The sequence below is a fragment of the Peromyscus californicus genome, unplaced genomic scaffold (genome assembly GCF_007827085.1).
Source record: "Peromyscus californicus insignis strain IS unplaced genomic scaffold, ASM782708v3 Scaffold_8__1_contigs__length_139910024, whole genome shotgun sequence".
In the NCBI taxonomy this organism is placed as follows: Eukaryota; Metazoa; Chordata; class Mammalia; order Rodentia; family Cricetidae; genus Peromyscus; species Peromyscus californicus.
The window spans coordinates 68,330,169-68,347,131 of NW_026294606.1; the positions used below are offsets into that span (position 1 = coordinate 68,330,169).

Consider the following 16,963-nt stretch of genomic DNA (forward strand, 5'->3'; position numbering starts at 1 on the left):
TTACTGCACACACCATACTGGTAGGGTTTTTCTAACCAATTCCCTGATCGAGTAACCTCTTTTTAATATTAAAATCTCTCAGAACCAAAGTCATATCCTTCTGGAAGGTCAGAATTTTAGAGCAGTGTACTAATAATGTACTAAGGAACTACTGAGTCATCCTGCCTGCTTAAATACCTCACCCAGTACCAACAAATCACCTAATTACTCACGCAAGAAAAACCTAGTGCTTGCAATGGAAACTTAAGTGATTAGTTTATATATTTTAATGGGAAATATATTATTTAGAATGTTAACATTTTATGTGTAAGCCCTTTCTTTCCATTCTAATTCCTTACCTGACTTACCTCCCACATCAACCTTTACTTTGTTACTCTGTTCTCAAAGTGAACAAAAGATCTTTGAGGAAACTTGCTCATTAGGTCTTTTCATTACATGAAAAATATTATTAAGGTTAAACCAACCATTTAGAGACGTGTGTGTGTGTGTGTGTGTGTGTGTGTGTGTGTGTGTGTATGTGTGTGTGTGTGTGTGTGTGTGTGTGTGTGTGTGTGTGTGTGCCATTTTCGCCACATCAAAGCTATGTTCAAAATTAGCATGGTGGTGTAGGCTGGTAACCTCAGCTACTTGGAAGGCTAAGGTAGGAGGATCCTCAAGTATAAGACCAGATGGTACTATAGACTGAGTTTTAGGGCAACTTGGAATTCATAGTGAGTTCAAGGGTAGCGTGGGTAACTTAGAGAAATCCAGTGTCAAGAAAAATATTGTTTAGAAGGGTAGGGAAGTAGCTCAGTGGTAGAACATTTGCCTACCATATGCTAATGCTAGGCCCTGGCTTCACTACCTAACAGTGGAGGTAAAAAATCGAGGTGTTTATTTAGACTTAATATCAGTCAGAAGAGCTTTTTATTTTCATTCATAGAATTGTTAACATTATAATTTTTCAAAATGAAACCTTATTTCTTATTTTTATTACAGTTTTAGTACTTTTACATATATGAAATGTGAATGTACTTACATGTAGATATTATATAGATGGTTTAGTCTTTTCTATTAGTGTCCTCATAAATATTTGCCTCTATATTAGCTTTTTGAGTCTTTGTAATTGCTTTTTAAGATTTTCTAATAGCCTACGTAGGTAAACCATAACTTATGAATGTTATTAAGCTGGTGCACGAAAGTATAACTATTGATAAGGTCTAGGGACAAGGAAATTGAATTTCACAAAAAATGTTCTAGTCTTGCTGTTGGTGAGGTATGTGAGGTCATTGTTATTGTGTCCTCTCTTTGTGAACTGACACTTTACAAAGAGTATCACTCACTAAGGAAAATGGTATTTTGTTTAATTTAGCAAGATGGCATACTTTCTCCAGATGCCTGGGGCTATTGATTTCTTTGTTGAGTTCTCTATTCAGATCATTTGTCTGTTTATGTCTCTTCCTTTCTTACTGGTTTTCTCACCAAGTAATATGCCTCCTGCATGTGCCAAGAAAATGTTAGATGAGGTGAACTCTTTAGGACGGAAGCCATCTCCCTTCAGGAGGGTGCATATGGTGGCTGTGCATTAGTGTCTGTTGGAAAGTGCACCTTGGAAGAAAAAGAGTAAAGATTCATATGTCTGATTGATTTGCAGCCAAAGAGAAAGGCTAACATGTGCCTGTACCATCTCTTCGTGTGACCATTATTAACTATTAGAGAGCTCATTAAGATATTCCAGAATTTTGTATCTGTTCAGTGAAGTGCATTCATAGGACCTAGGGATTTGACTCAGTGGTAGAACACATATTTAGTATGCTTGGGGACTTGGGTTCGCTTCAATATGGGTATATTGATATGTATATATGTGTAAATGTATAGTTATATATTATACATTCAAAATTACTTGAAGAGCTATTTCCTCCTTGTATGCACTTGATGTTTTTATTCTTTTTAATTAATATTTACTAATTCTATATAATAATGGTTTCATGACATTTTCATGCATGTGCATAATGTACTGGGTCATATTCATGGCTCTAATGTCCTCTTACCTCCCCTGGGTCCTCCCACAGGTGCTCTGCTTCTTCCTAAATAGTATTCATTCTAGGTTGTTACATGTTGTTGTTGGTGGTGGTGGTTTATTGTTATTGTTGTTGTTATTTTGAGACAAGGTCCAGGCTGTAAATTAGGATGGCCTTAAACTCATTATCCTCCTGCCTCTCGAGTGTATCACCACACTCAGTTCTGGCTTGAGCTTTTAAAACACTCTATTTTGTTAGATGTTATATGGTAAACACACTTTCAGCTGTGAAGTTAAGGTCCAGCTCTGTAGGAATGGAAGGGACAGTACCTTGGGATGACAGTCAGGAAATATCCGCAGCATAATATTTACAGTGTGTTTTGAGCCATCTATAAGAAAATCTTCCAGCACATTCTTTCTAGCCACCCCAGTTCAGCGTGCTCATCAGACAGGGAAAAGTTAGCCTGTGGGGGGTAGTGTTTCCATGAGTTGCCTTTGGGTGTGCTATGAGTCATTGGCAGTTTTAGGGTTGGAACCTTACATTCCTAAAATGAGAAAATGAAATTCAGTGAAAAGAAGACTTGCACACTTGCACACTAATAAACTTTAGTCATATTGTCAAAACATAAAACCTCTGAATGCTTGGAAGAAGGATGAGATAAAAATTTTCAATATAATTAATAACTTCTTTGTCACTTGGAATTGGCTAGCTTGTTACACAACGTGGTTTTTCCATCAATGGACCTGTGGTCGACATTTGCAGTAAGTTAATAGAGTTGGTATTTACTGAGGTTTATGATAAAGCATGAAGGATCAATGCAAGCTGGAATCTTTGTTTCAGTATTTTACTCTTCATAAATATTTATCATGGGCAGTCAGGTTTCTGTTTGTGATTGGTTATTAAGAAAGAAGCATGGGCATGTTCAGTAATGTTTAGAAAGGTTTAGGAATGTTACCCTCTAAAGAAATTTTAAAATGTGAGGGAGAATCTCTCTCTCTCTCTCTCTCTCTCTCCCAACTTTTATTCATTCAATAAATATTTATAGAGCATGCTTCCCATTATTCAAGACACTTCTGACACATGAGCAAATGAAACAGAAGGAAAACAAAACCCTTGTAGAGTTAGACAACAAACAGTAAATATAGTAAGTAAATTATGGATAAGAAGGTAGAAACATTGGTTCTATAAGTAAAACAAGATAAATGAGATTGGAATCATTGATAGGCAGGTCACAGTTTTATAAATGATATGTTTGCAGAAAACAGAAATAAAATTTTTGAGCAAAAAATTAAAAGGAAGCAATGATGGTTTTATGTAGACTAATAGGAGAAGAAGGTTCCTGGCGTCTGCATCAGTGAGCCTGAAAAGTTGAGACTGAAAGATGTGTTTCTATGAGGAGAATGGTCCTAGGAAGAGTGAGCATGTAGAGGTGGGATGGAGGAAGAGATGGAGAAAAAGGTATTAGAAAGCAAGACTTAGAAGTTGCAGCCAATGGGTAAGAAATGCCAAGTATTAGTGGAGTGGGGGCATAAGCAAGGGTTAAGAGAGAAGTAGAATTGGATTCCATATACTCGGCATTTTCTGGAGTAATTTTCTTCTGCAAAGGAGAATGAAATAGACAGACGCAGGCAGAGCGAATAGTCAAAGGAAGAGAGGAATGATAGCACATGTGAACAGTAGTAATAATAGTTAGTGTCCCTGTGTCTCAGTGACCTTCTCAGGGCTGTGAACAAGGACCTGAGAGTAAACAACTCACAGGGGAAAGATTTCTTTTGGCTCTGGTTTGAGGGGATACAATCCATCCTGCAGGGAAGGGGTGGTGTCTTGGGACTCCACCCATGGAGGTGGGAGTTTGCAGTGTTCTTTGTTGGACCAAACAATAGGGAGAGAGGTGTGCTGGCACTTAGCTTGACTTCTTTTTCTTCCATAGTTCCATCAAAACTCCAGTCCATTAGATTTGCTATCCAAAGTCAGGGTTCATCTTACCCCTAAATTAATCATCAATGAAACACCTTCATAGACACACCAGAGCTCACATCTCTGAGTTTGAAGCATGCCATTAAAATTTATAATACCTTCCGCTTCAGTGCTAAGAGATGGCTGTGTTCCCTGTTGAACAGAAAGGTTACTCTGATGATCTTGAATTCTTGCCCATTCAATGCAGGCTGGCTGCCACTGAGACTTCCGAAGGCCAGCTTGCCAAAGTTACGCTCATTTCCAGAGAAGAGAGAAACATGTTAATACCAGGTTCCTTGACTTCCATTGTTCTCCCATTCTACCATCTACTTTTTAATCATAGATAAATGACGAAATAATGTGTCACAATTTTGAGATACTCTGAGGAAAGTTTCAGAGTCACGGCCAAATCTGCAAAATAGCATTGCATGAATAAATGTGAAATTATCTGTTTTATTGGATCCTCGTTATATGTTCGTCATGCCTTTTGGCAAGGTGGAATTTGGAAAACAATGAAGATGCTAAGTGAGGCTCACATATACACATGTACCAAACTTCCCAAAGATGAAATCACTAATTTCAAAGTCATTATGGTGCTTCACAACTGTTAGAAAGTGCAGTACATATGGCGGGCAAACAGAAAAGCCTGCTTTTGAATAGAGGAACATCAGTTGCATATAGAGGTTAGTTCTGCCTTACCTTTTGTAAACTGGCCCATGATGGGACTTGGACTCATTTTGCTAAAAGTTCATTCCCAACTCAATTGTGAGCTGTGTAACTTTGGTCAGGTTGTTTAACTTCACAATGCCTCAGCTTTCTCCTCAGTAAAAACAAAGATGATTAGAGATTCCATTGGGTGAGACTTGTTAGTACAGTGCCTGGTGCTATTATAAACATTCATAAATCAACAATCTCTCTGTCAATCACACAAAAAGCCTAACTCTCACGGGTAGACTGTCCTTTTAGCATAACCCAGGACAGTCTAAAAAACACACGTCTTAGCTTTTAAGAGGCAATGAAGGATTTAAAAGGAAGAAACCTAATAGCCCTGTTAAAGTCTTGGAAGCAATGATGTTTCTAATAATGGAGATCATACTGATAGCAACATAAATGGCACTCCTTTAATTAAGAATAAGTGTGTAAGTTCAGCAGGATAAGAACATGTAGGCAGGAGTCTCAACACAGTCCATGTAGTTTTTAGTATTAATCTACATGATCAGAGGAAGAGAATATACATGAATCCTCCTGAAAATATAGCCTGTCAGCTACACAGACTTCTTTGTGGTGGCTACTCTTGGTTGTGAACTTGACACACTTGAAAAGAGAAGACTTCAAGTGAGGTATTACCTTCATCAGATTGGCCTGTGGATATCTGTTAGGTTTTTCTTGATTCCCAGTTGATGTTCAAGGTCCTAGACTACTATAGATAATCCTTTTCCTATATAGGTGACTGTGGACAGTCCCTTTCCTACAGAGGTGACTATGGACAGCCCCTTCCCTACATAGGTGACTATGGACAGTCCCTTTCCTACATAGGTAGGCTGGACTAATTAAAACAGTAAGATATCTGGATATGAGACTGAGAACAAGCCAGTAAGCACACTTCCTCTGTGGTTTCTACTTCAGTTTCTGCTCATGTTTCCCTGCCCTGACCTCTTTCAGTGATGGGCTGTGTGTGATCCAGACATGTGAGCTGAGACAAACCCTTTCATTTCCTCTGTCCTCAGAGTCTTATCATGTGCTGTTCCTTCTGTCTTTTCTCTGAACACACCCCAGTTTGAATTAGTTTCTTTTATCACTTGGACTTTGGCTTAGTGTCATTAAAGACTGTCATCACCCTACCTATACACCAAACCTCCCACCATGAGTCTATCATCTCAGCCTTTTGAATGTTCTCATATAACAGGTATTTTTCCTACTAACCTTTAAAAAAAATTCACCTCCCTCATAATTCTGTCAGATTCAATGACAGCAGGGCACTTGAGTCTTTTCCACAGCTACATCTCCCATATTTGGTTGGTACTACAACAGTTTCAAAGTAGTATGTGTTCAGTAAATGCACATAGTTTAGGGGTTTGTGGGATCTTTGACTTTAAAATTTGAGCTCTTCATCAGTGTATACTATAGTGCTACAATGTCTGTATTGTACATATTCTCTTAATAAAATTGAAGCTAACACACTGGCTTTTTATATAAACATGAAAGGATCACAGAGGGTTGGCCTTGCAAGAATCCCTTACTGTCACCTGAGTTACTGTTTGGACATTGAGCCAAATAATAGTCAGTCATATTTGAGACGCTTATCATAGGAATTTGAAGAGCAGTTATGTGACATTTACAACTAATGTATCCAGTAGTTAAGAAAGCATGCTTCATCTCAACACTTTACCATCATTCTGAATTTTTAGAGTCAAAATCTGTCATTATTGATAAAAATAGTTTAGGGTTGTATCTGTGAAGAAATCCATGAACCAGGGAACTGCCAGTCACATTACTTTAAAAAACAAAAACAAACAAACAAAAAACCAAAACTACATCACTTCTTGAACCGAAAAGCAAAACCAATTCTAAACTCTAGAAAAAGACGGTGAGGATGACAGTATGGGGACTGAAAGAACTGCCCCTAGCAGCAGATGGCACATGCCAGCCTCCTTCCTCGTTTCTTCTTGTCTGTTCCCTCCTGACCAGGAAGGTGATGGGTGGCACAACTGTCCCATGGTTGGTCCAAGCAGGGAAACAATTGGAGTCAAATTTGCTATGGAGTTGGTGGAGTCTTATGAATGGGGAGGAGGTTTGCAGTCTCCAGGTGGAGAATCCAGGTGACTATAAAACTGAGAAGTTAAGTTGGTTTTGCTCAAAAGTGTTGCCTTAGATTGCATGGGAAGATTCCTACAGAAGGAGATGATATTACTTGTGATTCAGGATGCTAGTCTCAAGTAGGCTTAGAGCTCTTACCCTTTTGACTTGAAAAAAGAAAACACAAGAATGCTCAAGGAGGCTGATGTGGGGGATATTTAAGATTGTAAAACGGAGTACAGCTTCAAGAAAACAAAGTTCACACATAAGAAGAACATTGAAGGAAAAGGATAGTGTTTTGTTGTGCACACATTTGATATAAAAGCAGAAAGAGAAATTGAAGAGCAGATAAAGCCATAAGTCAATCTGAGTTAACTCAGTTTTCTTGTAAGCAAGAAACACAGATGTGCAGGGAGACTTCTGAAGATAAATAGTGGTGCTCCTGGGATGACCATTTGGTAGACATGAGGCTCTACTTGCATTTTGTGGCTGTGCAATCAGCAGTGTGAATGTGAAGAGGCAGAAGGGAAGAATACATAGCTGAAAGGATGGTGTGTACAAGGACAAATGCTACCAGAAATCAGCTCATCAAGGATACATTTTATAATGAACCTGTCCAATAGTTATGGAAATGAAAGCCAGATGTTCTCAACTCAAGACTACTCCAGGCACGATGACCCAGAAAGTCCATATGGTACTAAAGGCAAAAGCTTAATTGGAGAGATCACCTTTCTCTGCATAATTCCCTACTCCCAGAAGGAAGGAGGTTAAGTGCAATGCTTCTGTTGGATGTGTGACTTTCAAAAATGCTGCAACTCTGGACACTAAACGTTGTACTATTTAACAGTGACTGGGGATCAGAGAATTTAAGGACATGGCCTCATTTCTCTTTCCACAATAGGTACATATGTCTCCTAGAACAACTGTTTTGTGAGCATATACTCTTAGATAGACTGAGCTCCTATGAAGAGGAGCTCATAGTCTCATTTTAGAAGATAGTCAGAGGTTAATAAATTGCTGCAAATATTCAAAAGATCATTGACAAACATTGGTGAAGTGATGTTTAAAGACTGCTGAACTCTTCAAACCTGAAAACACCATCAGAATGATTTTTCTGTGTAAAAGTTAAAACTGATTACTAGCAATGGTCTTTAGTTTGTTTAAAAGAGAATGAAGTAATCAGGATTTCGGATCCTGTGAATTCTCCCTGATGAGAAACTTTGTCTTTTATTTTTTTTGAATTATTTATTTAGTTAATATTTACAGGTATTTTGTTTGCATGTATTTCTGTGTACCATGTGCATGCCTGGTACCCAAGGATGCCAAAATGGGGCTGCAGATCCCCTGGGACTGGAGTTACAAATGGTCATAAACAGTCACATGGGTGCTAGGAGTTGAACTAGGGTTCTCTGAAAGAAAAGTTAGTGCTATTGACCATTGAACCATCTGACCACTCATTAAAAAATGTTAATAATGAGTTCTTTTCATAGAGTAATAAATACACTAGCTGTTATCATTAATGCATAAATAGTTTCATGCGTGTATATAATCAACTTTTGTTGCCCCCATGCACACCCTTTTAGCCTTACTAATTCTCTCTCTCCTATTGATTCATTTCTTCCTATCATAGCTCCCTCCTACTTTTTCATCCCTCTCTCTACCCTTCTCCCTCTCCTTCTCCCCGCTCTCGCGCGTGTGTGTGTGTGTGTGTGTGTGTGTGTGTGTGTGTGTGTGTGTGTTCCACTGAGTTTAATTATAGTTGCTTTCCTGAGCAAGAGTCAGGAGGAGTTATTTACTGGAACATGGGCAACACATCTGTGGCTAACCACTGAAGAAAATGACACCCATCTCCTCCAGTGAACATTACTTTCTCATAACCCCTCAGTGGGTTGTGGAACCTCATGAAGCCCTCTAGCATGCATGATGAAATGGTGATTGGTCTAGCCTTGTGGCACCCTTGTGCAGGTACCCAGAGCTGCAGTGACTTCATTTGCAGTCGGTTGTGATAAATGCAGACTCCAAACTGATGAAAGTACAGAGGAGAAGTGACTTTTGAGTCCTTGGGTCTGAAAGGAGGCCCAGTGAAGCACCTGTATCACCGTGTCTAAGGCCCAGCGGACATTGGAGAAGAAGAGCAAGCAGAAAGAATGTCAGGGTGGGAAGACAGACAAGAGTTTTGTGACCTGACTACTGCACCAACAACAGAGACTTTCTAGCTGCACTGGGGTGTGAACTGAACCTTTGCCATTTGATTTTAGATGCTCAAACTGGTAACGATGGGGATCAAGGCCCCCGTGGAGTCTAATTGTGCTTCTTGATTATCTCCCAGCTGGGTGCTACAGCTGGGAGAAGCTTTGGAAGACTAGAAACCCTCCTGTGTCGAGGATTAATTTGTCCCTTTTATGTTTTGCTTGAACAAAAAAAAGTTGCAAAGCCCCTGACACTTTACATTAACTTCATAACAATATAAATAAGCCATTAACTTATGTCACAATGTTAAGTTCAGATGCAATCAGTTTCTAGTTATTATTATATAGTCCCTGCTATATTTATTTTCTGGCCTTTGGCGCCTGTAAATTAGTATTAGCTGAGTGTCCAAAGGAAGGGAATAGAGGTAAAGAAGTCATTATTATTATTTTTAATTAATTAATTTGTTTATTTATTTTGAGCCAGCATCTCATTATGTAACCCAGTCAGGTGAAACTCATGATCCTCCTGCCTCTGAGTAATGGCATTAGAGATGTGTGCCACTTTGCCTAGCTAAGATTTTCTTAATAACACATTTCTTTTATTTAGATGAGACTTTACAAAGTAATCCCCTGCCATACTCATATAGATGCAGTTTGTTTTTCAAATTTTGTGAAACTTGGCACTGTGCATTTCTTCATGAGGAAACATTAAAAATGTAACCCTATTCACCCAGGACATTGATACCTCTCATCTTTCCTTCTTAAGCCCCAGCCCCCTTATCTACAAGAAGAATTTGGATTCAATGTATTTTGTGAATGTTAACATCAGCTAATAAATCAGCAAAGCTTTGAAAAGTCTTTATATGCATCACTATAACAATTCACACACTTATTTGGGTGATGGTGTCTCACCGGGAGAAGCAGGCCAGAGTAATTTTGAGCTCCATTAAATCCATTGCTTCATAAAGCCGTGATTACTTTGTGTCCTAATTACATGGCCACACCTCTGTCTGCATCTTGTTTATAAAGATTAGTTTCTGATAGGATGGATGGGCAGTATTCAGTTCTGGCTGTTTAATATTGTGTGTGATGTTTATTATATGAATTATTATTCATGGCATGGCATATCCTGTCTGTGGCAGGGAGCGAGAATGATTATTCAATGAAGAGACAGTAAGTTTTGTCTTTGAGACCTGGCTTCATCTGGAACAGAAAGCTGACAGACACACCCCGTGCCTGTTACTGTAGGAGCTGAGAGACCCTCCCAGCTGTTTACACTTCAGATGGAAAATGGCAGTTTGACATAAACCAACAGGGTGATGCCAGCATCTGCAAAGACGCTTCATGTGGAGCATGCCCAGTGTAGAGAATGCATCCTCCCTCCCCCATCACCCCCCTCCAGATCTCTAAAGATAAGGCTTGAACTTTACACTTGGAAATACCAGGGCATAGTTTAGGGGCTTTGTTTGCATCTTTACTTTTTTTTTTTTTTTTTTTCTAAATGTCCTCTTGAAACTAATTTCCTTTAACAAGCCAAATGCAGGGAAGAGAATATTTAGAGTCATCTAATGCATTAAGTTTAAACAAGTTGAAGCCAGTCTCTGCACTTGGACCTGTCTTTATTTTGAAAGCAATAGAAATCATTAGATTCTGTGTGTGTGTGTGTGTGTGTGTGTGTGTGTGTGTGTGTGTGTGTGTGTGTGTGTGTTCCCTCTTGAGATGGGAAAACAAGAAGATTTCTCCTCAGACAGGAGTCTACTGGGGCTGAGAGTGAGAGCCCCAGAGGGAGAAGGGGACTGAGAAGAGGGGCTTCCTAGAGCATGGATAGCAAAGGTGCTGGGATTCTCCAGGGCTCAGCGCGCTCTGAGGATCTGTGCCCGGGGCTGCAGCTGCGGACGATAAAGGCGCTAGCCGGCTCATGAAGGCCACCTGGATCAGGCTTCTGAAAAGAGCCAAGGGAGGAAGGCTGAAGAATTCGGACATCTGTGTAAGCGAGAGGGCTTTTTGTTCGGGGGAAACACTGTTTTCTTTGCTTTTCTGTTGTTGCAGCAAGTGCCTGCGGAGAGGGTGGTTTGATTTGGTTAAGACGCTCATGATTGCCTGAGAGGGAGCAAGGGAGATTCCTGTCATTTTTCTGAGCTCCCTTTCCTGCGTTGTGATTTATTACCAGAGGAAATCTCTCTCAAGCAGGTGTTTTCTGTAGCCAGCTCCCACTAAATGTCTGCGTCCAGGTATTTTTAAAGATGTTTCTGAAAGTGGGAGGGAAGCAGGCTGGAGTGTCTGTCTCCCCAGCTAGTTTGAGAAGGTAGCAGGTGAAGCGTAACGTGGAAAGCGTCCTTAAGATGATAATGGGAGTTGTATCGTAGCAGTGAGATTATGGAGGGCTCAAGCTTGTAACTCATCAGATTGCCCTTGATGCGTTTTGTTGGTCTCTCTGGGTGTAAATACTTGCTTCAGCCCTCAGGCTGTTCTTGGAGTTATCCTTGAAACACATCAGTGCCCTTCAGCTCTGCACTGCACCATGGAGTTGGTTTAATAATAAAAGAGCTGGTAGAGGCTTCCAGAAGGGGTAGTTTCAGGTAAATGAACCTGGGGGAGGAATGGTATCTTGGTACACACAACTACCTTAGTGACGACTCTGCCAAGTGTGGTTTTCTAGGTGGGATGCAGCAAAATGCATTATTTGCTCCTCTTTCCAGGAATGTACACCATATTCCAGGAAGCAAACTACCACACCTGTGAGGCTTTTCCAGTGCACCCATCACACACTGGATCTATTTTAAAAATATATGTTCTCCTCTTCAGGGTTCGGCAGACTCCTACACCAGCCGCCCATCCGATTCAGATGTGTCTTTGGAAGAGGACCGGGAGGCAGTACGTAGAGAAGCTGAGCGGCAGGCCCAGGCACAGTTGGAAAAAGCAAAGGTAAAAACCACATCTTTTTGGGGGGAATGGCACTGTGTCTCTGAGGGCCTGCCTGTGAATGTATCCCCCTAAGCTCACGCCTGGTCCACTGGAGTGTTCCATCAGCTGGCTTGACACAGGCATAATTAAGGGGAAATGTGATTTTAATAATAATCTTTAATGTTGTTTTATAATCTAAGCAACTTGTTTCCGTGGTGGGAGGTTAATTTAAACACAAATAAAAGGATCTCCAAATACACAAAGGAAAAACTGCATGTAATACCAAAATATTTTGCTTGATCTTGCCAGTGAACCATCTCTGTTTACAAAACAGTCTTGATGCTAATGTTTATTTCTCCAGTCTAAAACAACCATTCTCCTAAAGTTTACATCATAGGTGTTTTATAATGCTGTCTCCTTATGTGTTTATTTATGCTGCTCTTGAAAAATAAAGCAACAAAGGATTCATTGGTTAAACTAAGCCTTCCTCTGGAAAGTTTGCCTCTTTGTTCCATGATGAGGAAGTGTGTGCTCATGGAGGGGAAACTGCAGATCAGTTCTGAGGTCTGTCAGGAATTGATCTGAGGCTGGATTTCACTAGGACTATGAAACGATGACAAGTCATTATGGTTATGATTGGAATTTTATTATCATCCCCTGCAGTCATTTGAATGATAGCTAATTTGAAACCATGGCTTCTTGTTCAAGTTGAAGGTGTCTTGGTTTGTAACTTTTGAGTGAGCATATTTCAATGTGGTTATTGGTTGCCTTTTGAAAAAAAAATTACTACTATGAAAAAGAGTAAGTAGGACATTGATCTTGCTAGGAAAATCAGGACATTATCACAGTGTTTCTGCTAGCTGCCTCGTCTCTAGGAGGAGTAAAATCCATGTGTGTTGCTATGGGAATGGTGACTTGGCTTGAATGCATGGACAGACCTTGTGTAATATTCATGGCCTCTAGCACAGCTGCTGTAGTGGTTACCAAGCTACCTTGACCTCTACCAAGCAGTGTTTCTGCCTTAACAGCTGGCAGGGAAATTGTCTCCAGGTCTCACAGCTTTAATTGCTAGACACATCTTAAGAGCAGCAGCAGAGAGGGATTTCTGGCAGTGGAAAGCGAAAAGCAAAGTGTAGCCCAGTTGCCATCCACCGACCTGTTCCACCCAAATTAGCCATCGGAAAACACTATAGAGCTGAAGATAAATAACTGCAAATCATGAAAGGTCGGTAAAGTTAATCTGCCACAAGGGTATACTGTCATAGACATGTTTTGAAATTCAGAACCCAATTCTACATTCTATCTTTTGCATCTGAACTGAAAGAGAGGGCAAAGAAAAATTAGCAGTGTTTATTTTCAAAAATTAGATTATTCTATTTGCAGCTAATTTATGTTCACAGATTTAAACCATTTTCCTCCCTATTTTTCTACAACCCGATGTGTTATAGATCTGGCCGTGGAAATCTTTAATTATCTGACTGGGATATTTTTGGCCCCGGCTATGCCCTGTTAAGTCAGGGACTCACTGGTATAGCTTCTGAAAGGTCTAAGTCCCTCACCCTAGCACACATCAAAGTGTGGCTGCTAAGTCACACCAGGCTCACGTTCCTGTCTCACTGCCTGAAGAGACTATAGATCAGTGGTTCTCAACCTTCCTAATGTTTCCCTTTAATACAGGTCCTGATGTTGTGGTGACCCCCCCAACCATAAAATTATTTTTGTTGCTACTTCATAACTGTATTTTTGCTACTGTTGGGACTCATCATGTAAATACCTGATATGCAGGATATCGGATATGCTACTCTGTGAAAGGATCATTCCACCCTAAAAGGGTCGCAACTCACAGGTTGAGAACCACTGCTCTAGATGAAAATAATGTGAACCATGAAAGAACAAGGAAGACAATTTAAAACAATGGCAAAGTCATGGAAAAATTCTTTCCTATGTTTAATCAAAATAGTTTATTTATATCTGTGTCTGCCAAAGTAGGTCAATACCTTAAACCTTTGAGGTGTTCTGATGACTAAATCTGGGGTGAAAACTTGAATTTGTTCTGATTAAAGATGGAAGGACTGAGATTTAAGCGTTTGTTTCAAATCGTGGCTTCCTGGGTTTTGTCTAAATTCTAGTCTCCTTGAAGATCAAATGCAAAAGCAGGGTTAGAGCTCCACAGACCTCTTTATTAGGCTGTTTCTGCATGTTCTCCTTGTCAGTCACCATCATGGCCTTGTGGGACCTTTTCAAAATGAGACGTTCGCATTTACAAATGAGTATATTAGGGCTGGGGGTGTGACTCGGGAAATAGAGTGCTTGCCTAGCCTGTAGGAAGCCCTGGGTTCAATCCTCTACACCAAATACACTAGAAAGCAGAGGAGGCAGGAGGAGCAGAAGTTCAAGGTCATCCTCAGCTACAAGGTGATTTTGAGGCCAGATACATGAGACCCTGTCACAGAAACAAACAAGTAAAAATAAAAACACACGAATTAAAGATCTGGCTTGAAATAATCTAAACATTTCCCTATCTGCTCTGAAAGAATCAAACTTTTTTTTAACCTTTATTTTATAAATGTCCCTCCAATAGAAAAAAGGTGTACTACAAATTGGTGTTTTTACTTGGCCAATAGATCACATTAATACATATGTTTGATACCTAGACTAGACTTGAACTGCTTTTGGTTCCTGGTCCTATATAAAGATGAACTACATTATCTATTAATTGCCTTAATCATACCTATGTGAAATAAGGCAATTGGCAAATAGTGAAACTAGAAACACTGCCTTCTGAAATTAAGTGACCTACAAAAGGTTATGTAACTAGACAGCCATGCAGCCACTGAAACCCAGAATTCCCCCTCCCACTTTGTTCTGGCCTCTCTGAAATAATATGCATGAAGTGGGCAGAGGTCAGATCAGTTTCTGAGGCGTTAGTGTCAGTGGATGACCTTGTTTTTTTACCTTGATGTTTTTAGGTCCCAGATGTGTTTTGATTTGTTCAGTTCTGACATCCTTTGCATACACTGCCTTGATAAAGTTCATATACTTTGAGATTGCTTTAAAGACAAGTAATATGAATTTAATGAGTTCTCACTAATCTTTTCCTTATTATGAGACATATTGAGACATAATCCCCCATTTAAAGTTAGCTTGGCCGGGCGGTGGTGGCGTACGCCTTTAATCCCAGCACTCGGGAGGCAGAGCCAGGCGGATCTCTGTGAGTTCGAGGCCAGCCTGGGCTACCAAGTGAGTTCCAGGAGAGGCACCAAAACTACATAGAGAAACCCTGTCTCGAAAAACCAAAAAAAAAAAAAAAAAAAAGTTAGCTTGGCATATACTAGACACCAAACAAATATTTATTGGATGAATCAGAGAAGGGATGAATTCTTGTGAAACTGTGACAAGGATGGTCTTTTAATTAGGTGCTGCAGTGGTCTCTGGTTCTGTTTATTAGTAGCTGGCACTGGGACTTTCTTTGTGGGATGCTTGCAAATGTTGGAAGGTAGGGCCTAATGTAAAGTGTTTAGGTCACTAAGATTCCACCCTTGTAAATGTATTAATGCTGCTTCTATACGATTAAGTTTCCTATTTTGAGGGTGGGTTTCTTATCAAGAGAACTTGATATTTTCTCTTTCTTGCCTTCTCTTTGTTCCTCTACTGTGGGTTATTAGAGAGAGAAGGCCCTTATCTTAGTTACTTTTCCTGTTGTTGTAATAAAAATACCCTGACAAAAGCAACTTAAGGGAGAAATGGTTCATTCTGGCTTGGAATCCAGTGATACACTATCATGGTGGGGAAACTAAGGAGTAGAAGCTTGAAGCATCTGGTCGCATCACACCTGAATCAGGAACAGAGAATGATGGAGACTATACTAAGGTTCAGCTCTCTTTCTCCATTTTGGTAGTCTAGGATCCCAGCCAGAGAATGATGACACCCACAGCAGATGGGTTTACCCACTATAATTATTGTAATCCAGACAAACCACACAGACACACTCAGAGGCCCATCTCCCAGTCATTCTAGATTTTGTAAAGCTGACAACACTAAGCATCATAGTCTTCAACTAATGAGGACCCTGATTTCTCACTTTCCAGTCTAAAGAACTGTGAGAAATAAATTTATATTCTGCATTTAATAAACAAATTGAGAGACAATGTTGAGGAATATTAATTTAAGATGGGTTACATTTGTTTATGCTGTGGAATATTTGTTTAATGATGCAAAGATGTGTTGCATTCTTTTATGTTGCATTTGTTTAACTCTGTGAAGCTGTGTTACTTTGCCTGTCTAAAACACCTGATTGGTCTAATAAAGAGCTGAATGGCCAATAGCTAGGCAGGAGAGAGAAGTGGGTGGGCTGGCAGGCAGAGAGAATAAATGAGGAGAAGTTTAGGGAAGAAAGTAAGGAGTGAGAAAAGGAGAGGAAGATGCCAGGGGCTAGCCACCCAGCCACACAGCTAGCCTTGGAGTAAGAAGGAAAGCAAGATATGTGGAATAAAGAAAGGTAATGAGTCCAAAGGCAAAATATAGTTAAAGAGAAACAAGATAACTTAAATTAGTAAAGCTGGCTAGAAACAAGTCAAGCTAAGGCCGGCTATTCGTAAGTAAGAAGTCTACATGTATTTATTTGAGAGTAGGGTGATGGGCCCCCAAAGAGTTTAAAAAAAAAAACTTACAGACAAGAGAATAACTGTATATGATAGCCAGACATGGTAGTTCATGCCTGTAATTCTAGCACTTTGGAGGATCAGGAGTTCAAACTCTGCTCATGTAACATTTTGGAGACCCTGTCTCCAAAAAATAAGATAGATAAAAAAAAACTGATACCTATTTAGAGTTGTACTATCATTACTATAACCAATTTTAGGATATTTTATTTCCTTTATAAGAAATCCCAAGTCCATTAAGTTATTTCTTATCCTTTGCAACCCCCTGCCCTAGAAAGCCATCAATCAACTTTCTCTCTGGGTATCTCTTCTGGATGCTGAATATATTTCTATGAAATCAGGTTGTAGCTGATCATTTGTGAATGCCTACATTCTCTTACCTAATGTTTTTATTGCTCATGCAATGACACCTATCATCCCTTCATTTTTTGTTGTCAAGGAATATACCATTACATCT

At 39.8% G+C, this 16,963-nt stretch overlaps 1 protein-coding gene across 12 annotated transcripts in view; it reads left to right on the top strand.

The window, feature by feature from the left end:
- Cacnb2 (calcium voltage-gated channel auxiliary subunit beta 2) overlaps positions 1-16,963 on the top strand; it is a 434,620-nt gene that overhangs the window by 310,646 nt on the left and 107,011 nt on the right. For 9 of the 12 annotated variants that reach the window (XM_052729661.1, XM_052729665.1, XM_052729658.1 and 6 more), the window contains one exon: positions 11,747-11,866. In XM_052729661.1, coding sequence (XP_052585621.1) covers positions 11,747-11,866 — 120 coding nt within the window. Of the gene's footprint in view, positions 1-10,454; positions 10,929-11,746; positions 11,867-16,963 lie in introns of those variants that run through there. The other 3 variants (XM_052729670.1, XM_052729667.1, XM_052729666.1) reach the window with 3 other exon arrangements.